The sequence below is a fragment of the Neolamprologus multifasciatus genome, chromosome 15 (genome assembly GCF_963576455.1).
Source record: "Neolamprologus multifasciatus chromosome 15, fNeoMul1.2, whole genome shotgun sequence".
NCBI lineage: Eukaryota > Metazoa > Chordata > Actinopteri > Cichliformes > Cichlidae > Neolamprologus > Neolamprologus multifasciatus.
This window is the reverse complement of record NC_140453.1, coordinates 39,528,846-39,555,046: the sequence shown is the minus strand read 5'-3', so window position 1 is coordinate 39,555,046 and position 26,201 is coordinate 39,528,846. Positions and strand designations below refer to the sequence as shown.

General features: G+C 40.8%; 1 protein-coding gene across 2 annotated transcripts in view; it reads right to left on the bottom strand.

Moving 5' to 3' along the window:
- enah (ENAH actin regulator) overlaps nucleotides 1-25,224 on the bottom strand; it is a 104,146-nt gene extending 78,922 nt beyond the window's left edge. Inside the window, exons 1-2 of one of the 2 annotated variants that reach the window (XM_085134320.1) lie at nucleotides 20,416-25,224; nucleotides 1,184-1,349 (exon numbers count right to left, since the gene is read on the bottom strand). In XM_085134320.1, the coding sequence (XP_084990446.1) occupies nucleotides 1,184-1,349; nucleotides 20,416-20,507 (258 nt within the window). In that variant the 5' untranslated portion in view covers nucleotides 20,508-25,224. The remainder of the gene's footprint in view (nucleotides 1-1,183; nucleotides 1,350-20,415) is intronic. The other variant, XM_085134321.1, reaches the window with a different exon arrangement.
- Between the last annotated feature and the right edge of the window lie 977 nt (nucleotides 25,225-26,201).

Sequence of the window (26,201 nt, the reverse complement as noted above, 5' to 3'; positions counted from 1 at the left end):
TGCTGACATGCACAGATGGAAAGTCAAAAAATATTATGGCAAAGTGCAAGTAACTCAAGGTCATTTCCATCCTTTTCTGTTGTTGTCACTGAATAAAGAAACCATGTCATTCAAGTGTGAGTCTACTGAAACACCCAGTGGGTCACAGCATTTGGCTGTTGCTCCCTGAACCTGGTTCTGCATGAGGTTTCTTCCTGTTAAAAGACAGTTTTTCCTTCCTACTGTCAACCATGTGCTTATTCATACGGCTCATGTAATTGTTGGGATTTTCTCTGTATTATTTAGTCTTTACCTACAACATACAATAAAATAAAAGGCAACTTCAGGCAGCAGTTGTTGAGATTTGGCACTGTATAAATAAAATTAAACTGAACAGACCAGTAAAGACAGCATTATAAAGTATAACTCAAATTTGAGCACTCAAGTAACTGATGCAGTTTTTTTCCACTGAGAAAATTTAAGTAAAACTACAAAATAACTGCTTAACACTTTTGATTAATAATAACTAAAGTAATTGTAAAATACTATCACATAATAAAACTTAAATTATTTCTACGTGTGACGTTGCAACTTAAATTGAGATTTTTAAACCAGCCACATTTTTCCACCATCTAAGCACATCAGTAATTAATATCCATTGTTTGATCTTTGTGACACACTGATTCAAACTATCAAGTGTTCTAGTGACACTTGATGGAGTCATTCATTTGCACATTGAACGTCACACCTTCCCTGGATCTTGTTTTTTGGTAGTCTGCTGCAGAAATTACATCACAACGTGATTCTTTTTTAATATATTATTAAAATAAATAATTATTATTTAAAATATTTATACTAGTATCATTGCAGATGATACGATACAGCACTACAATCTTCAAAACTAAAAGGTATATTTGTAAAAGGGCTCCAAACAACTACTGGCACACAAATCAACATGAATACTACTAATGCTGGAATGTCCCAGGGCAGGACTGGTCCAACGGATGGACAGTTCTGTCTTGATAAGGATCTGCTGCCAGAGGACACAGTCAGAGGTCAAAAAATGTAATATCACCACTATATCACTAACGCAAATGTGATAATTGTGTCATTGTTTTTGTATGCTTATAGTCACAGACCATTTCTCCTTTTCAAATCTATATATACACACTGTGATAGTAACAGCCCCGTCTCATCCACTGACCTGATGATCTTGGATCTTGCGTCCCACTACACGGAAGGCGTTGTTGCCCGTGTGGTGGTAAATGTGGACTCTGCTGAAGCCTGTAGAGCCACCGGCTGGGACCCACTTCTTATTGGCATCGTCATACACCATGACAGCAGCTCGCGCCTGGCAGATGCTCTGTTCACTGCAGGGACAAGAGACATTGAAAAAGATTGGATTTCTAAAATGGTAGAATAAACTTTTCTATCTTCCTTTCTTCTTTGAAGCAAGCTTTGTGAAGTGACCAAGTGCTTGGGACTGCAAATACAAAGATGACGCCACAGGTATAAAAGCAAGAAACTGAGAGCAGAGCACCAAAAACAAACTGTAAAATGAGTGAATGTTTCATTGGCTCCACAGCTCACCAATAAACTTCACAACTTCAAGCCTAGCTGTAATCTCAGCAGATCAGCAGTTGCTCAGCCGGTACACTTCCACACAACATCTCATATTGTGAATGTCATTTCAGTTTTAGTCTGTGCACAACGGATTCTGCCTCTGCAAGCTGCCTGGCAACCTGCTCCCACCTCAGCTCTGACTTTTATACAGTGATGGACCTAATCAGTGTCACATCTGCTGTCATTGTTGCTTGCAGTCCTAACTAAACTAACTTTTGTATTAATAGTTTGGTGTGTGTGTGTGTGTGTGTGTGGGGGGGGGGGGGGGGGGGGTGTTTGTGCGTATGTCTTCTCAGTAATCATTTTCACCTTAATTGCCCCTATGTGTTACATATCTCACAGTCTATCCCTTTTTTGCTGCCTAGCCTGACCTGTCTCCCCAGTGTAAGTTTGTATATTGTATGTATTGTATGTATGGTCGACTAGGTCTGTCATTTCAGCTGCAGGCAACTGCAACCGACAAATAAAGCTTATCCGTATCCTTATTTTATTTTTATTTTTTTATTTATTTATTTTTTTTAAATCGGTGTTTAACATGGTTCATACTCCTCCATAATCAAACATAGGAGTCTAATATCAGTTTAATCAAACATACCAATTCTCAAAGGCAGCAAGCAAATGCCTTCATTAGTGTTACTGATCAGTATTAACTAATTCCCATGAACTTGGTCTGCAGTGCACAGACTACAAATCCACAGCCCTTCAGATGCCTCCGAGCTCCTCTGTGACACATTAGTAATCATCCATCTAGAGATTCTCTTAAACCAGCAAACAGCAAACCCAGACAGTATCCTACTGGTTGTCAAACTATGTCTTTAATATATACTGAGGTGTCAAAACTCGTCATTAAGGGTACAGGGGAGGAGATCAAATGTCCTCTTTACAGGGGAAAGAGTTAAAGACTAACAGTGAGGGAAGACTGCACATTGAAAAAACTGCCTCCAGTATTTTCTGCTGCGATGGCTACATCTGCGGCCACACAGCTGATTTAAGGCCTGGAAACTCTGCTGTGCTCACTTTTCACTTTTCATTGTAGCTATGCAGCTTTGGAATTGCACTTCCTGTAGTGGACACATGAACCTGCCTCCAAAATCACTCTAGAGGCTATCATGTTAAAATGCCCGAATTCGGGTATGAAATGTGCCTTTTTCAGTCTGATATAAAAAACTGTTTTTGCCTCTATGGAAAGTTTCCACCTACATAATAATGGTACTGTGGTTTTGTTTTACGTCTCATCAATCTGGTTTTACTTGAGGCTTAAAGTTAAGAGCTGTGAAGGCTTCTACTGACAAGTGTGTCTGCACAGTCAGATGTAGAGACAGCGGTCATTCAGGCCTCAGCAGTGCGAAGTGTAGGTGCATTGCAATTGGACAGATTTTAAATGCAACTTGCCAACTAGGCTTGCTAACATCAGCTGAAACTTGGCTGCTTGCAAAACACACATGCTAGAGTGAGATGGAAAAATGATTTTCCTTTAGCACATCAAAAAGAAATCTGTTATACAACCTTCCATATAGCGTGGTGATATGTCCTGGTAATTAATAACCTAGGACGTAGTTTTGTATCTCCTATTTTTCAAGGTTTGCTATAGATTATTTTGCATCCATGCAGTTCGGAACACACAAGCTGTTCTATCATGATTTTTTCTTTTAAAAGGTCAAATTTAAAGGCAGCACAGGCCTGCAGCCTTCAAGTTAACTACCCTGCCTTATAAATGTCTATAAAACACCATCTCACTGGCTTGTTATATATATCTGTTGTCTCAAACCCAGTCTGACACTCATAATGACATCATCATTGTTTTCTCACCTACAGCCAAATATGGTGGCCTATGATATCATGAACCTGTGTGACAATTTACACTCTGAATACAAGCAGACAAAAACGCAGAAGTTAAGACAGGAAACAGAGGGAGAGCTTGAGAGACAGGAAGTGTAAAAATGACAGGCATAAATTGCTTGGGGAAGGGTGAAAGAGGAGTGAAAAGAGTCAGGGAGGAAGTGATGAGAACAGGCCATGTGCACATCCTCAGAGAGTCTGCGTCAGTGTTAGAAATGCATGAAAATAGAGGCTTTACAGTGAGAAGAAAAACACATCTCGGAATGTAGAACATGAACGAGGTTCACACACAGACACACAGGAGTGCAAGCAGTCTCCTGCATATGCCAGAGCTACTTAACATGCATCTCACTCCAGGTTTCAAAGAATATTCTGTGGAATTTAAAAAAAAGAAACTTCCCGAGACTGCTGCAAAGCATTTATCACCAGTGTGTATTGTGGGCTTGTTCATACACCCATGCCTCTCCACAGTACACACAAGGACACACATGCACGAGGTTCAATTCAATTCAATTCAATTCAATTCAATTTTATTTATATAGCGCCAAATCACAACAAATGTCGCCTCAAGGCGCTTCATAGGTACAGAGAAAAGCCCAACAATCATATGACCCCCTATGAGCAAGCACTTTGGCGACAGTGGGAAGGAAAAACTCCCTTTTAACAGGAAGAAACCTCCGGCAGAACCAGGCTCAGGGAGGGGCGGCCATCTGCTGCGACCGGTTGGGGTGAGAGAAGGAAGACAGGATAAAGACATGCTGTGGAAGAGAGACAGAGATTAATAACAGATACGATTCAATACAGAGAGGTCTGTTAATACATAGTGAGTGAGAAAGGTGACTGGAAAGGAAAAACTCAATGCATCATGGGAATCCCCCGGCAGCCTACATCTATTGCAGCATAACTAAGGGAGGATTCAGGGTCACCTGGTCCAGCCCTAACTATATGCTTTAGTAAAAAGGAAAGTTTGAAGCCTAATCTTAAAAGTAGAGATAGTGTCTGTCTCCCGAATCCAAACTGGAAGCTGGTTCCACAGAAGAGGGGCCTGAAAACTGAAGGCTCTGCCTCCCATTCTACTTTTAAATACTCTAGGAACAACAAGTAGGCCTGCAGAGCGGGAACGAAGTGCTCTAATAGGGTGATATGGTACTACAAGGTCATTAAGACCTTGTAGTACCATATGGCATATGGATGCCTGGTTCAGGCATCCATATGCACAGCTCCCCACATTTCCAGCTCTCACAAACACTTTCACGCCTCTGCTCAAATGTGCTTCATCATGGTCGAGCTGTGGTAACACCCCACAGCAGCTGATGAACTTACAATATGATTTAATGTCAAACCTCTCTGAAGATGCACCGAGACTTCACACCTCAGCCCTCACCTTACATCAAACTGGTAAAAGCTCTGAGCTCAAACACACTGGAGCTGGAAATAAAGACAGAACCATTCATTCACGATCACTGCAGATTTTTCAATATTCTACGGGCAAATTACTCCAACCTTACATCTCTATTATACTGGCCAAATGGAGTAAGAACGATTAACTTTTCTCCTCTGAGGTTCACAGCAGCAGCTACAGTGATTTTAGCTGGGATTGGAAGATAAACCCACCCCCAGTCACTGGTTTATGTGCATACAAGTATTCAGACTGCACACATGCCTTTAAATTTCAAGTTGCATACTAAAAACTGCAAAGAGGGATGATACATTTCTGAAAACACCAAGTTTTCAGTCTCATGTGCTAATTTACTCTTACCCTCTTAAAAACAAAGATTTGTTTTAAAGAAGCAGCACTGTAACCAAGTATTCAGTATTGTAATTGCTCAGATGATAAATTAACAGTTTTCCTTTAGACCTTCAGTCCTTTATGCTAACAGATAGCATAGTTGGGTTGTTCTGGTAGCTGGGTCAGACTAGTCAAAAAAAAAAAAAAAGTTGCCTGGTCTGACGAGTCTCCTGTCCTGCTGTGACATTTAGATAGTAGAATCAGAAGTTTGAGTAAATAATATGAAAGCATGGATGCATCCTGACGTATATCAATGGCTGAGGATGCTGCTGGTGTGGAGGCGATTTTCTTGGCACACCTTAGTACCAAACGAACATCGTTTAAACACCATGGCCTACCTGAGCGTTTTAGCCAACCATCACTGTGTACTCATCTTCTCATGGCTGCTTCAAGCAGGATAATGCACCATGTCACAAAGCTCAAATCATCTCAGACTGGTTTCTTGAACATGACAATGAGTGCACTGGACTCTAATTGCCTCCACAGTTACCAGATCACAATCCAATAGAGCCACTTTGGGATGCAGTGGAATGGGAAATTCACAGATGTGCAGTCCACAGCCTTTTGACGGTATTGTGTCAGCATGGACCAAAAACTCTGAGGAATGTGTCCAGCAGCTTGTTGAATCTTTGCCATGAAAAATTAAGGCAGTTCGGAAGGCAAAGGGGGTCTAATCTAGTACCAGCAAGTGACAAAGTGAGATTTTGTTATTTTGTGTCAGTTTTCTTCTTGCTTTTATTTAACAGGCAAGTTTTAGTCAGCCTTACTGTTTAGCTTTAGCTTTAATTTACCTTATGATTATAGCATTTCATCATCTTTACATATAAGACCATTTCAGACTCGCTTATATACGGGAAGTTAGGAGTGATTAGGGATATGAAGTCAAATGCTATGACTTCATATCCCAGGACCTCCTGGAATTGTACCAATGGATTTGGAATTGGGAGAGTGACTGAATGCAGCCATTCAAAAGAGGCACTCTGAACCTCACATCTGAGCAGTAAAAAAATAATGAGAGCACTGGTGCATATTTTGGTTACTGTGGTCACTTTGTTTGGCCAGATAGGATGTCACATATTATCATAGCATGAAATAAATTCAAGCTCAGGACCACTGCAGACCACAGCCTGCAGGCTTTAAGTCATAAACTCTCACCACACTGGGTGCGCATCTCTATGCAATTTCTCAACATTACATTTTTGTGTGGTGAATGTAGTACAGCTTGCATGTGTGCGATTAGAAGAGATTTTGTGTTGAAGGTCCAAGTGCTCTTTGCAACCAATGTGAGCAAAGACAAGGAATATGTGGAACCAAAAGAAAGAAAATGTGGAGAACAGATGAGCAGACATGACACAGTTGCTTTTTCCTAATTGGTCCAATCTCCGTAGGATAATTACTTTGACAGTTATGGTTCTTTTAAAGCAGACAGTCATCAGAGGAAGAACCTGTAAAATGCACCCTTATTTACATTAATAGCAATCCTAACTGAGATTGCTCATGAGTATGTACATTATGTAGTGGTGAATTGTCTTGTCTTTGCTGTCAATTCAGTGATATGTCTCAGACAGTCACAGTGAAATGTAAGCTTTGATGGTTAAGTACTTGACCGGTGTAATCTAGTCCTGTTGACCCTCCTCGTCTCCTTGTTAACCCTTCCACTAAATGTATCAGCTACCCTCTGCCTGCCTCTCTACTGAGACAACACTGCTACACTCTGTGCCTCTGTGTCAACATGACTGCAGAAAGAGCCATGCTTTTTCCTAAAAAGGAATTCTTAAATGCAACTACAGATTAGATTTCTGAGATATATATTAAGTTAAATGTGCTTTACAAAAAAAATTTTCTTGTCTGAATAGCAACCAAACTTTGGCACATGGATACATTTAAGTCTAATGGTTGGATCCACTGGTTCCCATCTATATCGCATATTATAATGTCACCTTGCTACCCAGCAGCCACCTACCAACGGGCTAAAATCAACAGTTTACTGACTGCTGGACATTCATGATGTCCAGCCTCCAGGAGTGCTGACCACTTCAGGATAGAGAGCAGAGCTCATGATTCAATTACAGGAAGTCGTCCAGGTCCTGAAGCAGCAAAGAAGCCCCAGACGTCACACTAGAATAGAATAAAATAGAATAGAATACTGTCATTGTACATGTACAATGAAATTATGGGTGCTCCACACCAACTGTGCCAGAATAAAATATAAATAGTAGACAGCAAGAATAAATAGCAAACGGAAACAATATATACACAAGAGGGATAAATTAAAAATAAATAAATAAGGGAAAGGCACACATTGGAGAGCAAAGTAGTTGCAAAGTGCTTGGAAGTAGAGCAAAGAAAAGCGTTTGTCTCAATAGCATCTGTGAGTGGCCTCAGTGATGAGGGTTGCTCAGACCATGGCTCAGATTGGCAAGGTGTGTGGGCAGGGGTGGTGTAAATTGTGTAGGGTGGGGGGGGGGGGGATAGTCATTGAAGCAATGGGGGCCATGAAGCAATGAAGCATATCAAGTAGCATTAGCTAACAGTAGCTTACATTAGCTTAAATGGCCATCTAATTAACCAGATCTGCTTAGTTTAACAGCTTACTTTATGAGCTCCTTAAATTTCATCATGTTAGATAAAATACCAAACTACAGGCTAAAAATCTGAATGCTCTTACAGACAAACAACAGTTTTACATATATGTGGATACTATTTCCCTGTTAAAAGGAAAAGCGAATGGTGACACATCGACACACACACCAACACACACACCGACACACACAGAGGACAAATGTGCAGATCTGACAAAAATAGAAATGGAGAGAATGGGAAATGAAATGAGAATATTTTCATCTCCTTCATTAATGTTAATGAAGCTCTGAGTTTGGAGCAGTTCTGACTTCAAAGAGGAACAGAACAGCTCCAGGGTATTCACTGCCATGATGTCACATCCTGCCAGGATTGGGGTGGGTGAGGTACTGTGGGTTTACAGAGAGCAAAAGAGTGCAGAGGAGAGAAGTAGAAGATAAAAGCAAAAGGGAATCACTCATTTGGCTTCTTCTAACCCATGGTTGTTGAACTAAGGTACTGAAGACTGGAGCAAGTCAAATTTCTGATTACCTGAAAATTACTGACTCAGTCCATCATTACTATGGCTGGAAACTGCGACTTTTTCCACAGCTGATGGGCCAGCGTTATGTAAGCAGCCGAGTGACTAATCTAAATATAGAAAAAACCCAAAAATGGCCAAACTAAAAATCTCATTCAGTGCGTCTGCCAGTCTGACAAAGCCAGGAGCTGAGTGATGAATTCATTTGTGTCATTGTGCCAGCTATACAGAGCCTTCTGATTCACCACATGTGGAGTATTACTGTGGTATCAGTGTGGTGATCTCTTCACAGTAGGGCTGAGCCGTATCATACCGTTCACGGTAATACTGGTATAATGTTGGGCAATGATAAGAAAATGAAATATCGCGATAGAATATGTGTAAAACGCGCATGCGCAGTGCCTTTGTTTTCATATGCACATGGCAGAAAAAGCATTGCGGCGACAGAGAATGAGAAGAGCGAAAGCGGATCGTTGAATGAAACGGATGAACCGGAACTGGTTTGTAAAAATGCTGCAACTTCAGTGGTGTGGAACTGGTTTAGCTTTCGTCTGTCAGATACACAACAAAGCACTATTTTTGGTAGAGCATGCTAGCGAGCCGTCGTTATTACCGTGTGTTTTGGAAAACACGCCACACTTAAAATCAGTCCTTTGATTTTTCTGAAAATCGACAGAGCCCCTTATAATCCCATGGGGCTTATGTATGAATTCTGGTTGTGTTTACTGACCTCGAAACGATTTTATGTGGTACACGGCGCTCGAAAATCTGTCAAATGTTTTAGTACAAATTTGCAAAGCTACAAACCCGCACCGCTTGATGGATTGTCAGAGCATTACGGCTATCGTAGGCAGGAGCCTCGCGGAGTGATACATACTGTGCTTCAACATAATATTACCGTATTGTGTGTGTATAACCTCTTTTTAAGTTTTGTGGATATTATACATGGTTATGCTGAGGATATGTCGGCCAATTTCCAGCAACTACATCACTATCACCAAGTTCAACACAGTGGAGCTGTAGTTCATCATCCCACAGATGCTCGATTGGATTGAGAGCCAGGAAATCTGTAGGCCAAGTCAACACCTCAAAGTCAATGTCTTGCTGAAAGAGGCCACAGCCATCCAGGAGTACCGTTTCCTGCAGACTAGGAACACCCCCAGAAGAACTGCAGTTTAGGAGACAACAACCGATCAGATTCTGGCCGTTGTCAGATTCACTCAATCCTTACGTTTGTCCATGTTTCCTCCACTTAACACATCAACTTTGAGAACAAAATGCTCCCTGATACATCCCACCCACTAACAGGTCCCATGATGAAGAGACGATTAGTGTTATTCACTTCACCTATCAATAGTTCATAGTGTTATGGTTGATCAATGTGAGAGATGGAGAGTGGAGGTTTGCAGTGGCTGCAGTTTTTATACAGCTGCTCTTATCGAACATTCCACTTCACTGGTCTGATATAAAATTCAGACTTCCTCATTAATGATACCTTGCTGATATACAATGACTGTTTGTTTACAGTGTTCATTAATTTCCGAGTTACACCAATGAGGTTAATTTCATTAAACTCTCAGTGGTATTTTTTGGCCTGAACAGATGTATAATCATTGAGACTACACTTAGCTGCTCAGACTCAATCAGCCTTCAAGAGACAAATTAACAAAAGGGTGCCCCTGACAAACACAAACACACACTTCTCAGAATAGATTCATTAACATGACTCACAACAGAGGCATTTCTTCATTCTGCCTCCTCTCTCTTTAAACTGACTTGCTCTCTACAGTTTGCCCCATTTGGCTGACAATAAACTGAGGCTCTGCTCTGAAAAGCCAGAGTCAGCAGTTTTCAAGGTGGGGGAGGATGATAAATCCTGTGAAGCTGAAACAAAACTTGCAAGCTGAACCAAAATGAATGTTAGGGAAAGCTTTTCCAAGCTTGGGCGTGGAATCCAGCGGGAGTCCCCGCTGTGAAAATGCACATGAGGAGAAGAATAAAAGACAGAGGTATACTGGGATTGGGAAAGCCATGAAGGTTTGTTAAGGCAGAAGTGCAGCTGGCTATAGACAGAAGGAAGGAGTTCAGTATAGAGGGGCTCTAGGGAGCATCCCAGCCACATCTGCATCCTTCCTTTTCACTCAGCAGCCTGGACTAACTTTTAGCTCACTCTGTGTTGTTGTTGTTTTTTTTTTTGTTTTTTTGTTTTCTTTTTAAACTCGCTTTCTAACTTTCTGTCCCACTAACTCACTCTTGCTGCCCTCATCTAAACCCTCTTTCCTCATCCATCTCTCTCCCTCTCATTCTCTTTTCTATTTTATTAGTCAGCCATCGACTACAGTGTGGAGCTCCCAGCTCATATGGAAGTGATCAGGAGCAGACAGGGAGGGAAGACAGAGGCCCGCAGACAAGAGAAAGATCCTGTTCAACCACTGTGCGCAGTTACAGTACCAGTGTTTAGACGAAAAGAAAATTAAAAGATTCCAGTGGACTCTAGACTCTCGGGGGTATCTGAATATGTCCAAAAACCTAAATCACCCTAATCTAGACATGTCGTCAAATAATTTTCAGAATGGATTTGCTCCACATCATATTTGCACCAAAGACTTTTGACATGAAGCTGCAAACAAACAAGAGCAGGAACTGACGATGTTCACACACATTCAGTCCACCTCACTTCTCCTAAACAACTGTGCTTATATCAGAGAATAAAGGTGATCCATCAGATGTACTTTGTATTACACCCACCTTTTAAACAGGAAACACCAAACAGGAGAACGTCAGCTACCTGATTTATGACGTCATGACATTTTTCTTGTGATCTGAAACCATTCAGCATGTTTCATAAATGAGATTCAAACTTGAATCAATACATCAAATTTAATGGCAACATGGAAACCCCCTTTATCATATCAGTCAGCGTTCAGAGGAAAAAACGAAATCGACTTGTGAAACCTTGTTAATCAATTAGAATAATCAATACCCACAGATTTGATATTTGTAAAGTAAGCACGGGTCCACACACACACACACACACACACAGTATCATAGAGCAATGAGAAAATACCCTCTGCTCTTAAGTGTGAGTCATCCACTCTACTAGATGAGGAAAGAAAGAGATTGATTAGGAGAGGACCACCATGTGGCATGATAGCTGTAAAAACACCTGGTGTGTGACAAAGGAGCCATCACTACTACTGACTATATATAACCCAGTACAGCCCACAATGATGGTGTGTGTGTGTGTGTGTGTGTGTGTGTGTGTGTGTGTGTGTGTGTGTGTGTGTGTGTGTGTGTGGCAGCTAGACTGCATTAGCCCTGCAGCCAGATATGAACAGCAACAGCAACATTCAGAAATTGAGCAAGCAAAGGTCAGCGTCTGGCCGGTAATTTAAGCAGGAATCAATAAAGAGTTACACTCGTCATTTATAGATCTTGTAAATCCTGGAAAGGGTTTATAAACCCACTGCTGAAAAACTGACTAAAATGACAGGCTTACTACTCTAAATTAGCAATGAGAAACTGGAGAAAAGCTCCTCAAGGAACAGCAAGACTGAAAAATACCCCAGGAAGGCAACATAACCCTTATTTTTTAAATATCTACAAATGAGCCAGAGCTTTAAAATCCCATGGTTAATGCAAGGTGGCCACGACAATATTTCCATAGTTCTAGTAGCCGTTACAAGCGCCAGCCCCTTTCTGGGAGTAAACTGCAGCATCTGGGTACTATTGTAGTTCTTAGAACTCCATTTTTAGCTTTCTTGGTATAATGGTAAATGGACTGCAACATATAAAGTGCTTTCTGCTACTACTTTTCTATTTTGAGTATGTCTCAGGCATAGATAAAAGCACTGTTTGATTAGATGACTAAGTGCTTTTTAACATTTGCAGACACACTCACAGTTCGATGCAGGGTTCAGTATCTTGTACAAACTTTTCCAGCAGTTTCAACTCGTAACAATTCACCTAAACACGCTCAAAGAAGACTCGAAAAGGTTGATGCAGCTACACTTTGTTTTAAGTAGTTTAAGATGTCCAACTAGGCTAAATAACAAAACATGTCAGTAATCCAACTCCAACATCCAAATTTATTTCTAGCCAACACAGTTTAACCCTCTGGTTTCTATATGGCCATTTTTGGCCACTTCACTTTTCGGTTTTCAACCATTTTTGTTCTGTTAATGCAAATGGAATGAAACTTTCCAAAGGTGTGTATTTTATTAAAATTTTTTATTTTTCAACATCAGCTCCTTAATAATGTCAATAATATTCACTATACACCAAATTGTTCCCATTTTACTGATTGTGGCCATTTTTGGCCAATTGAAACCCATTATAACCACCTTTTTTGATTCCTTGTTACTGGCAGTACTATATCATGCGATTTAGGTAAAATTGCTTTCATTCTAAACTCAACACATGAAAATTGTAGTTTTTAATGTTTTTCACCATATGAGATCCTTGGCCCATTTTGTGCCAAGCAAGCAATTTCATGTAATATTCTTGGTTTCCACTAGGGGCGTTTGATGGGTTACCACATTCCAATGGACCAATATAATGAAACAATTTTGACATAGGTTTGGTCTTAAGGATCTGATAGTTTGTGTTTGTGCATGACATTGCAGCACAAACATGTATTTGCAAGATAGACTGGAATAAATAATGACGCATCAAACATTACATAGGCTGCAGTGAATTCCTGTGGATGCAGGATATTGAGCTTTGAGGTTCCCAGTCAAACTTAGCTTTGAAGCACATGTGAAAAGCACTTTTACTCTTGTATTTTTCATAAAAAGAGACCATACCCAAAATATTAACTCTAGAAACAAAAACAAAAACAAAAAAAAACCCCAATCACAGGACATTTTGCACAGTTCAAACCTGCAGCTGCAGCGCAAACAACAACAAACACTGTTTGTAAACGTGTCCTGGAGTTTATGCAGGTGCAGACGTTGCTACTGCTGTAAGTAAACCTAACAGCTTCCAGACCATTTATTCTGGCAATATGGCAAGAAGGTGGGAGTGTCCCCCCCCCCCCAGAGGGACAAAGGGACCCCCTGATGATCCTCTAATCGCCTGAGCCAAGGTGTGAAACTGGGTGTGAACTCTGGCTGATTGGGAACCACATCCAGTTCAAAGCGTATAATATCTAAATTTGAATTATATTTTGGTTTTCATGACTAGGACTGGTGCTAATTTAAAAAATCAAGTCAATGAAAGTAGAAAAATGTTTTAATATATATGAATTTTATAGTATTTTGAAAACGTAAACAGGGGTGGCCATTTTTGGCCACGAGCAAAATGAGAGGGATTTTTTTTTGTTTTTCTGTCACTGCACAAAAAACCAAAGATACATAAAACTCATTGATACTTTTAATTATTGCTATGCATCTAACCTCCATCATGGTTAGAAAATAAATCAGTTTGCATGTATTATTTAGAAAAAAAATGGGGATTTTATGCTTTTATCCCTTTATCCCTTTATCCCTTTGTAAATCATTAAAAAGTATGTAATTTAACTGGTATTTAAAGGGTTAAAAGTCCTGGATTTGAATTAAATTTTGGTCTTGATGAACAGCACTGATACTAATCTAAAAAATCAAGTCAATGAAAGTAGAAAAATGTTTTAATATATATGAATTTTATAGTATTTTGAAAACGTAAACAGGGGTGGCCATTTTTGGCCACGAACAAAATGAGAGGGATTTTTTTTGTTTTTCTGTCACTGCACAAAAAACCAAAGATACATAAAACTCATTGATACTTTTAATTATTGCTATGCATCTAACCTCCATCATGGTTAGAAAATAAATCAGTTTGCATGTATTATTTAGAAAAAAAATGGGGATTTTATGCTTTTATCCCTTTATCCCTTTGTAAATCATTAAAATTATGTAATTTAACTGGTATTTAAAGGGTTAAAAGTCTGGATTTGAATTAAATTTTTTGTCTTGATGAACAGCACTGATACTAATCTAAAAAATCAAGTCAATGAAAGTAGAAAAATGTTTTAATATATATGAATTTTATAGTATTTTGAAAACGTAAACATGGGTGGTCATTTTGGCCACGAACAAAATGAGAGGGATTTTTTTTGTTTTTCTGTCACTGCACAAAAAACCAAAGATACATAAAACTCATTGATACTTTTAATTATTGCTATGCATCTAACCTCCATCATGGTTAGAAAATAAATCAGTTTGCATGTATTATTTAGAAAAAAAATGGGGATTTTATGCTTTTATCCCTTTGTAAATCATTAAAATTATGTAATTTAACTGTGATTTAAAGGGTTAAAAGTCTGGATTTGAATTAAATTTTGGTCTTGATGAACAGCGCTGATACTAATCTAAAAAAATCATGTCAAAAAAAGTGGAAATTTTTCTTAATATATATGAATTTTATAGCATTTTGTAAATGTAAACAGGGGGTGGCCATTTTTGGAAGTTTTTATGTTTTTCTGTCACTGCACAAAAAAACAAAGATGTATAAAAGTCATTGATACTTTTAATTATTGTTATACATCTAACCTCCATCATGGTTAGAAAGTAAATCAGATGGCATGTTTTATTTGGAAAAAAATTGGGGTTTTGTGATTTTTTCCATTTATGAGTTCCTAGGATTATGTGATCTAACTGGTATTTAAAGGGTTAAAATTATGAATTTGAATGAAATTTTGATTTTCATGAACAGCACTGGTACTAATCTAAAAAATCATGTAAAAAAAAGTGGGAATTTTTCTTAATATATATGAATTTTATAGCATTTTGTAAACGTAAACAAGGGGTGGCCATTTTTGGCCACAAACAAGCTGAGAGGAAGTTTTTATGTTTTTCTGTCACTGCACAAAAAAACAAAGATGTATAAAAGTCATTGATACTTTTAATTATTGTTATACATCTAACCTCCATCATGGTTAGAAAGTAAATCAGATGGCATGTTTTATTTGGAAAAAAATTGGGGTTTTGTGATTTTTTCCATTTATGAGTTCCTAGGATTATGTGATCTAACTGGTATTTAAAGGGTTAAAATTATGAATTTGAATGAAATTTTGATTTTCATGAACAGCACTGGTACTAATCTAAAAAATCATGTCAAAAAAAGTGGGAATTTTTCTTAATATATATGAATTTTATAGCATTTTGTAAACGTAAACAAGGGGTGGCCATTTTTGGCCACAAACAAGCTGAGAGGAAGTTTTTATGTTTTTCTGTCACTGCACAAAAAAACAAAGATGTATAAAAGTCATTGATACTTTTAATTATTGTTATACATCTAACCTCCATCATGGTTAGAAAGTAAATCAGATGGCATGTTTTATTTGGAAAAAAATTGGGGTTTTGTGATTTTTTCCATTTATGAGTTCCTAGGATTATGTGATCTAACTGGTATTTAAAGGGTTAAAATTATGAATTTGAATGAAATTTTGATTTTCATGAACAGCACTGGTACTAATCTAAAAAATCATGTCAAAAAAAGTGGGAATTTTTCTTAATATATATGAATTTTATAGCATTTTGTAAACGTAAACAAGGGGTGGCCATTTTTGGCCACAAACAAGCTGAGAGGAAGTTTTTATGTTTTTCTGTCACTGCACAAAAAAACAAAGATGTATAAAAGTCATTGATACTTTTAATTATTGTTATACATCTAACCTCCATCATGGTTAGAAAGTAAATCAGATGGCATGTTTTATTTGGAAAAAAATTGGGGTTTTGTGATTTTTTCCATTTATGAGTTCCTAGGATTATGTGATCTAACTGGTATTTAAAGGGTTAAAATTATGAATTTGAATGAAATTTTGATTTTCATGAACAGCACTGGTACTAATCTAAAAAATCATGTCAAAAAAAGTGGGAATTTTTCTTAATATATATGAATTTTATAGCATTTTGTAAACGTAAACAAGGGGTGGCCATTTTTGGCCACAAACAAGCTGAGAGGGTAGTGATTTTACTGGAATCCAGAGGGTTAAAGTCACAAGACCTATCAGATGTTCCACACCGCACTGGCTGCCAGAACCAGGCCTACGCATTTTATCTCATGGTCATTACACAGCTAATCACAGAAAAGGTTGTTACAGTTAATGACTGTTAAAATAAAACATTCACACTTATTTTATTCCATTTTAAAGCTATGTTACAATAGAACTAGTGTCGTCACTCCCTTGATTATTTCCAAGTCACCTAAAGATGTAAAACCTTATCGTCTGCTAATTACCTGAACTCCTGACTGGACTATTCAAGTTCCAGTCTTATTTAATGAGTTCTAGGGCCAGGTCCACTGAATCCTTTTGGATTCAATTAGGCTTTGTGTAAGTCACTCACAGAAACCATTAGCTGACTGAAGAGCGTGATCCTCAGAGGCTTCAGCCACAGGTGGCACCAATCCTCATCCCACCACACAAACACGCACATCTTTTATTAGTGGCTCATCCTTTTCAGTGTCATCCCCTCAACAAGCCCATTTTGACCTTTCCTTAAATTAAACCGCACACTTTTTCAAATGGGCTACATTACAGTCAAAGAACAACGTTCAGACACATTTGGCTGACCTCTTAGTAAGGACACAGCAAAGAGACAGAGATAGAAATTTTACACTGGGCAGAAAACAGGCTGTTTCAAGCATGCACTATTGAACATAACCCAATCCAGATATCGAGTTCTCCAAGGTGTTTGTTCAAGTCGCTGTATATCACTTATATCTAGTGGTTTTTACAGGTAGTTTCCAGGGTTCAGACTGCGGCCTAACTGGGTGCCTGGAACATTTTACAAGGGTCCAATCACAGTTCTATTCACACACGGACAGGGGACACATTGATGGCAGAGCAAGTCTGCACTGAACTCAGCTTTCACTCCTCTTAAACTACTGAAATAAACAACTGCAGCCTTCAGGTGCAAAACTGCAAAGGTCTGGTTCAGCAACAGTCACATTATAATTCTGGTTTAATGTCCACAAAGTTCATAAAATACCTCCAAACTTCTGTTTCTTTGCCAAATACTCCCACAGGACTGGTTTAAAAGCCACAGAGCACCCTTTGTTTAGGTGAAGCTGGACATAAGGCAGTTATGCACTATGCCATGGAAACTTTGAAAGGCTGTCAGAAAGTCTGAAGATCTAATGCTCAAGACAACTTGAAAACATACAAGAAAGTCAGACTCCTTCGAAGTGACAAAGCAAACAAAACCAAGTATAATCTGTCTAATTCAGAGTTAGGATCAAACTCAATCCCAGATTATCCGATCTCACTGCCAATTAAAACTTAGTGCCTCATATGATCCTTTTCCAGAAAACCTATTGGCAAATCTCAGCAGGTTCCAAAATTACAAAGCAACTCTGCAGGTCACCTCCACTCAGGCTCCTGCTGTTCATGCATATTCTGCATGTGCTTGGAAGTCCCAGAACAGAGTCATAGTTCAGAGTGTAAAATATTTCAAATGTAATAATCTTATTTTTTGCAAAATTATCCTGACTAAAAGATCACTATTAATTTCTTAATAACATGGCATGTGAATGGAGAAGATGCTCATGAGGACCATGAAATAACACAGAAACTTAAAGAAATTCAGCATCCGCAGTAATCACGCTAAGCTCTCTAAACAGGCTTAGTTTTAACATTAACATACAGAGCCAGGTTTCAATCAGCTCTCCTCCCAATCACCTACTCACAAGCTCACTATGGCTGGTCAAAATGACCTTTGTTCTGATTTGAAGGCTTGTAAAGTCAAAGGTCATCTATAGGTTATTATCCCAGCCCTGCTTGTTGAGTTATATGGTCCATATCTGGATCCCTTGGTCCATTAGGCGATTGGGATACATTCCGTTTAATTCATTCATTTTCTTTCCCCAACTTTAAAATAAATAAATCTTCATTTCATTCCATGAAAACAAACAAAAAAAAAATCCAAGTGAACATAACATTTGTGCTACTGAGCCAAACTCAAATGTTGTCTGACATTTTAGCAAACCATCATCAATAAATAAGCAGAGTCTTCATGTTTAACATCACCTTGCAACTGCTAAATCACCAATGTAGCTACTTGGATCCAACCAAGCCCTTGGGGAGGAAGGCACACAGGCATGAGAACAGAAAATCCTTCAGTCAACTCACAGTTGACTCGAACACATTCCGACAAACTGAGATTCGAAAACAAACTGCCCAAAAAAACAAAACCAGACCTTCTGCATGTGGATTTAAACAGCTGGGGGGGTTTTTGTTTTGTTTTTTTTGTTTTTAAAAAAAAAGAAGGGCATCAGACTTTACACAGGTCGCCATTATTCACCGATTCAGGGTTTAAAACTCCATGCATTACATTTATTATGAATGCAGCAAAAACAAATGATCACAATTATTTAGGGGGACAAGCACGTGCAACACTAGCATCCATTAGTACAGTGGTTCCCAAACTTTTTTTGCTGGGCCCCCCTTTGTTTTACAAGAAAAATGTTCGCGCCCCCCCCAACACACCCTCCAACCACACACACCCATATTTTGCTCCATTGCGGTTTATTTCACACCTCAAACATTTAGTAAACAATTAAGCAAATACAAGTAATCTGCAATAAATGACAGGTAGTAAGAAAATAAACTACTAAGTCTTTTACGCTACGTCCACACCTACACGGGTATTTTTGAAAATGCAGCTGTTTCGTCCACACGTAAACGGCGTTTCGAATCACCGAGAACTGTAACTTTACTGTATAAAGAGCTAACATCTCCAAAATGTCAGGAGTAGTTAGTCATTACAACAAGTGTTTGTGAACTACAAATCAAGAATGTGGGATCCTGTTTGTCCGTGATTTAAACAGCCCAGCGCTGCTCCCAACGAAGGGAAAACCAATCCTGCAGGGAGACCTACCTCAGCACTTGTGCAGGTGATGCCAAAGGGAAGATTTGCTTCACCATATTTTCTAGTCTTTGGCTTAGAATGAAGTTGGTTTGGAAACATATTCAGCTATGCTTCATCTCCTGCTTTGCGTTTGTGTGGGCGCCCGTGCTAGCAGTGTCCAAGCGTTGTTGTTGTTTTTTTCCCTTTTCATGCCGCGCCCCCCCTGCAATGGCTCTGCGCCCCCCCTAGGGGGCGGGCCCCACACTTTGGGAACGTCTGCATTAGTACAATACATCCACAATGAAGCTAATACTAATCAATTATCTTCTCTTGATAGTTACAGAAAACCAGAACCGTAGCTTTATGCTCTACATGACATGTAAATTAAAGTCCTTGTCATGCCTTCAGTCTGTACCAACCATTTCTTAAAACTTTAAAGAAGTCTGCACAAAGGATCAATTCCTGAACAGTTTCAGTTTCTGTTTGTGGAAGCAAAGGGCACACAATAACAGACGGCTAGCTTAAACAGATGGTGGCTTATGGATGAAGTGAGAGGCTGCAAGGGCCATTGTAAGTTAAAAATGATTTGGTGTACTGTGAATCATGCAAAGAGAGTAGAGTCAGAAATATAGAGTTGGAAATGAGCACTGTGGGGTGGCTGTAGCTCAGGAGGTAGAGCAGGTCACCTACTGATCGGAAGGTTGGTGGTTCGATCCTTGGCTCCTCCAGTCTGTATGTCAAGTATCCTTGGGCAAGATACTAACCCCAAGTTGCTCTCCGATGCGTCCATCGGAGTATGAATGTGTGTGAATGTAATTAGATAGCACTAAGTATAGATAAAGTGCTTGTGAGAATGTGTGTGATTGGGTGAATGTGGCATGTTGTATAGAGCGCTTTGAGTGCTCCGAGAGAGTAGAAAAGCGCTATACAAGAATCAGTCCATTTACCATTTACCACTACTGCCCCCCTTTACCTACACCTAGTTTTCCAACAGACATAAATCTGGTTTAAAAGTTTCATTTGATCATTTGTAATCATGCTAAAGTGTTCAGTATGTCAGATTTTGGTTCATGATCCTAATTCTGAAATTGACTAGATAACTTGATAAGAGCACTCCAAATCAACAACAATTGTCACTGGTGAAGCATGAGGCCTTCTCTTCCCATCGATCAAAAGTGAGCAGCAGTTTCCGTTTAAGGTTCCTATAGAAAGAGCACAAAAGCAGCAGGACTAAGTCTGTGACAACAGATACGTACCGGTGGATTTCCATTTTGGAGGCCAGTACACATCTCTGACTGAGGTTGAAGCTGGAGGCTTTGGACTGTGGACCAGAAGACTGGATCTGCATAGCTGCCCACAGCCTTCCTGCTTAAGTAACTCAGCCAGCCCCACGCGTGACTTCTCCCCTACCAGCCCTTTCCGGCTCTTGTTGCAGTTGCTTCAATTTTGCCAAAGTAATATCCCTGCTACCAAACAGCTCTCTTCATCATGCAAAGCAGGGTGCCAGCCACCCCCTTCCCCTTCTCTTTAAAGCCCCCTTCTCAGGGTGATTCTTTTCTTATGCGTACATGCGACGACAGCAAGTCAGCCAGCAAGTCGGCAAGCGAGGGAACCGTCTAAACAGTCAGCCAGCTGTGTTTTTCCCATGGCAGCGGCACCAGCCAGCAAATACGCGCACGCTTCGGTCTTGGCTTTTCGCCGCTGTGGCAACAGCAGGGGTATCCAGGCAACAGGCTCCTGCTCCTGAACAGCCCACTCCAGCGCTCCTGTGGAAGAGGCTGCTGTGGAGAAATCCACACGGCGGGATCCAGCAGTTCACAGCGGCTCAGCTCAGGAGGTTGCAAGCGGGGGCTGGGGCATGAAGGGAGGTATCCTTTACATCTGTCGCTCTCCTTCCCCTCGCCGCTTCTGCTACATCTATCTCATACCTTGTGTCTCTCACTTGATCACCCCTTCTTTCATCTACCCCTCCCCTCCCTCTCTACTTTATCGCTGTGACCATCCACACACTCCCTCTCTCACTATATACCCACCCACCCAACTGCTCTCTCACTCTCTCCTAAATAAATAGACTAAAGAGAGTGAGCAGCCAGATGTATCAATGTATGGTGGAAGTGGAATAAGGATTAGTCGAATATTTCCATCTCTGTTGTCACAGGAGGCAGACATTCGCAGCGACCACGAAAAATTCTTCATTTCTTTATTCAGTGTCCTGGCCTGCTTCGGCACAGCTAAAATCCTTTCTTTCACTTTCAGCTATCATCAGCTGGCAATGTGCCAAACAATGTAACATCAACATACATACGTTATCAATCTACCTAACAAGTCAAAATGGCCCGCATTGGCGCTCCTAATCAAACCTAATATTGGATGGAACATGCGACAGCTTTCTATAAAGGCTCATGTGAAGTAGAATCTGTATATACTGGGGGGTGGGGGGAGGGGGGGGGGATTTTCAGCCAACATTTGGGCTTTCCTGCTGTGCTGCGATTCGCTGTTCTGCAGCCTGTACCCGGTTGAATTGGTTGCTATGCCAACTTTTATGTTAAATTGGGAATTTGGGAGTCTTTTTTTCCCCTGTTTTGTTACGAGTATTAAAAGGAGTAGAAGAGGAGATTCACAGCACGCAACCTCCTGCCAGAAAAGCCCCAGCTTTGAACTAGGAATCATTTTGCAGTGAAGTGACAGTGCTAACCATCGGACAAACATGCCAACCAAATTAACTTATCAAGTAGTTTACAGCTGGAAACTGAACCTTTCACCACCTTCAGTGTCCAATCAATTTGGGACATTTATGTCTAGAATTGAGTTTCATAAATTTGGAGGGCCGATTTCATGCTCATTTAAAGATAGATATGTGCCTTTCATCACACATATCTTATGTGTGATGAAAAATTATTTATTTTCCCTGTAAATGAATATAAACAAGAAAAACAACCACTGCCTTTTTTCCATTTTAAACAAATGTATCAATGTATTTCTACTATACATGATTGACAATGCCTTTTCCAGTCCTGAAGATGTGGCTTCCTGTGCAGCCATCGTGATCAACTTGAACACGTTTTCCTTTTTTTCAGGGTTAAAATTAGAGTCGTGCTTCACCCTGAAAGCTACAACCTAATTCAAAAGTGGATGTAAATACTACAAGAGCTGAAAATAAAGGACTTTTTAAAAATTATTTCCCATTGGACAGCTGGCTTGACAGGCACTAAATCAGCCTCAATAAAGCAGCGAATTTCTATCGGCGCAGAAGGGCTGACATGTGCTTTCAGGGCAGGACACAGAATGTATAAAAAAATACACTGAGACAGACACACAAACACAAAATACACAGGGTTCCAAGGGCAGACTGTACTCTTGGAGGTCGGAACAACAAGAGCTGGAGGAGATGCATATATGCGCTTTGGTTCAGCACATGAAATCAGACACTGAGGCAACACTGAAAAACTGAGCACTTCAACACAACACAGGCATATCAACATACGCTGTCATTGTCTCATTTATAAAGTCCGATATACAGCTTTAGATTAAAAATAAATAAATATTGGGGCTTGATGAATGAAAGGTCTATGCAGAGAGCAGTTTGTCACACTCCACTAAAGCACTGAGTCAAAAGCTGCCGAAACAACGCTCACACATCACAAGCTATTACAATCCATTTGGGAGGGGTGAGGAGGAGGAAGAGGGCAGTGTGAGGCACCTGTAATAAGCTATCAATTATTTCTATCTGAACACCCGTTACAAATGACTTTGGCTGATCACTACAGCCAGTAGTGACTTTGAAAACATCCAGGGTTGTAATTTGGCAATTAACAACACCCTCAGAATTACAAAAGAGGCCAGGTTATTTTGCTCAGAAACACTCCAAACTGTGTGTTTACAAAAACTTCCAGAGAACAGAAAACAGCAGCAAAACCCAGCACTGAACAGCAACAACAACAGATACGCCTTTAAACAACAGTCACATCAGCATAAAGGAGAAGGGGTGGAGGTGGGTTGCCAAGAGGCTTGTAGATGTGCAGCAAGTGTGGAAACCTTGTTTAGGGTACCTGTTCTGTTCATTTCCATTGCCGCAATTTTATATTTGGACTCCAGTTAATTAGCTTTGAATGACTGGCAGTTCAGCTTTTTCCAGTGTATTTATCTTAAACTGCGTCTTGGCGCAGTACCTCTGCCTTTACATTACCCGATTCTGATTCACTGTTTCACAAATTGAAAGATTAAACAGCAGGTGGGTGGGACTGCTGTTCTCAAAGCTGTGGCTGCATGCCTGAGATGACCATAGTAGGGATATCCCTCTCTATAATATCACAGCCAGAAATAGAGAAAACATAAATAAATTTTAAAAAACAACAACTCTGAAGCCCGAGCTTTTGGCTCATATGGATAACCTGTACACATGCTGAAACTTTGGCCATCGTAATATGAGCATCCACCATGCCAACAATGGACAGAAAATACGGAAAAGCATAATGTGCCTTTTAAGACTTTATTTGTATAGAACCTTTAGTAATACTGGGATCCAGGGAAATGGGAAAAGGTGAAAAGAGGAGCAGTGTAAGCTCTGAAAAAGAAAGAAATGCTGCAAATAGCTCTACTAATAGAAAGAGAGAAGGAGAAGAAAGAGATGAAGTGAGCAGCACGTCTCGTCTCCCCCGAGGCCTGATGCCATTTCAGGTTGTGTCACCACAGGAGGGTGCCGAGTACAGGTGGCTCAAATGCCACAGACAAACATAGACACAGCTCATAAACCGCAAGCTACGTCCCACACAGTTATTTCAAAAGCTAAATAAAACAGCGACGTGCACACATTGTTCTTTTCAGTGTATACAGTACAATGCTAACAGATTGTATACCACAAAACTCCCAAACTATAGCTACACCACAACGGCTTCCACAGTGTCAGTTTCACAAAGTCTTACATTTAATACAAGAAGAGTGAGTAATGAAGTCATCAACAGAGCCCAGCTGATGCAGGATTTCTAAGGCTGATAGAGATACCAGTATTTGGAGATATCAAAATACCAGTTATACCAGCTGATGTACCAGGCACACAACACAAAGAGATTTGCCCAACATTTGTTAGCTGTAGTTCGTCCGGGATAATATGAGATTTTCAACGTTTAAAAATAAACTTGTGTTACTGATACAACAAGTCGTGGATTACTCATTTACTGCTCGGATCAGCTGGTTGTTGTAGCGATGTTTGAAATACCACCAAATGCCCTCTAGTGGATAAACTATTCAACATTAACTACGACAAGATTGTTGAACTGCTTTTGCCCAGTCTCATTTTGCTTTTTAAATTTTCCGTCATAAGCATTTTTCATAAGCTGGGTGTTTTTTATGACTGTGCGGGTTTGTTCCTGGAGAGCTTACATTACAATGCATCAACTATACATGTGTTCAAGGCAACGTAATTCATGCACAAGTAGTATAACCAGAATGACTACTAAGCTGTCTGTGTCCACAACAGAGTACAAGTCAAGTTTCAGTCACACCAGCTTTACACATTGTAGAGACACCTGTGAGTCGAGGCACAGGTCACAGTGACACATTTTCACAGAGCAGCTAGTGCTAGTGTTTCCTCAGAGCAGAGTAACGAAGAGTCAGGGGTGGATAAATGGCAGTAGAAAATGAAATTAAGAATTAAGACCTCTATTGTTTGCAAATGTCCAGTATTAAATCCCCCAAAGCTGCATGATTCACCTTTGCTTTTACAAAGAAATAGAACAAAAAAAAGTATAAAATCAAATCACAGAATTAGATGGTATATTTTACCGATTCCTCCGTGAATCGCAACCTTATCGTGGTGGAGGGGTTTGTGTGTCCCAGGTATCCCAGGGGCTATGTTGTCTGGGGGCTTTTGCCCCCTGGTAGGGTCTCCCATGGCAAATTGGTCCTGGGTGAGGGACCAGACAAAGAGCGATTCAGAAGACCCTTATGAAAAAAAACACCGAGGGAACAGTTTACCCTGCCCGGGATAGGGTTACCGGGGCCCCGCCCTGGAGCCAGGCCCGGGGAGGGTGCCCGAGGGAGAGCGTCTGGTGGCCGGGCCTTAGTCCATGGGGCCCGGCCGGGCACAGTCCGAAGAGGAGACATGGGCCCATCCTCCCGCAGGCCCACCACCCGCAGGAGGCGCCATAGGGGTCGGGTGCATTGTGTGCCGGGTGGCGGCCAGGAGCGGAGGCCCTGGCGGACTGACCCCCGGCTGCCAAGACTGGCAATAGGGACATGGAATGTCACCTCTCTGGTGGGGAAGGAGCCTGAGTTAGTGCGTGAGGTTGAGAGGTACCAGCTAGATATAGTCGGGCTCACCTCTACGCATGGCTTGGGCTCTGGAACCAGTCTCCTGGAGAGGGGCTGGACTTTGTCTCAGTCTGGAGTTGCCCCTGGTGAGAGGCGGCGGGCTGGGGTGGGTATTCTAATATCCCCTCAGCTTGCTGCCAGTACGTTGGGGTTTTTCCCGGTGGACGAGAGGGTTTGTTCCCTGCGCCTTAGGGTCGGGGAACGGGTTCCTGACTGTCATCTGCACTTATGCGCCGAGTGGCAGTTTGGAGTACCCAGCCTTCTTAGAGTCCCTGGGGGGGGGGGGGGGGGGGGGGGGTGCTGGAAGGTGCTCCACCTGGAGACTCTGTTGTCCTGCTGGGAGACTTCAATGCTCACGTGGGTAACAACAGCGAGACCTGGAGGGGCGTGATTGGGAGGAACGGCCTCCCTGATCTGAACCCGAGCGGTGCTTTGTTATTGGACTTCTGTGCTAATCACAGTTTGGCCATAACGAACACCTTGTTCGAACATAAGAGTGTCCATAAGTGCACGTGGCACCAGGACGCTCTAGGTCGTAGGTCGATGATCGATTTTGTAATCGTATCACCAGACCTGCGACCATATGTTCTGGACACTCGGGTAAAGAGAGGGGTTGAGCTGTCAACTGATCACCACCTGGTGGTGAGTTGGATCAGGTGGCGGGGGAGGACGCTGGACAGACCTGGTGCACCTAAACGCGTAGTGAGGGTGTGCTGGGAACGACTAGCAGAGG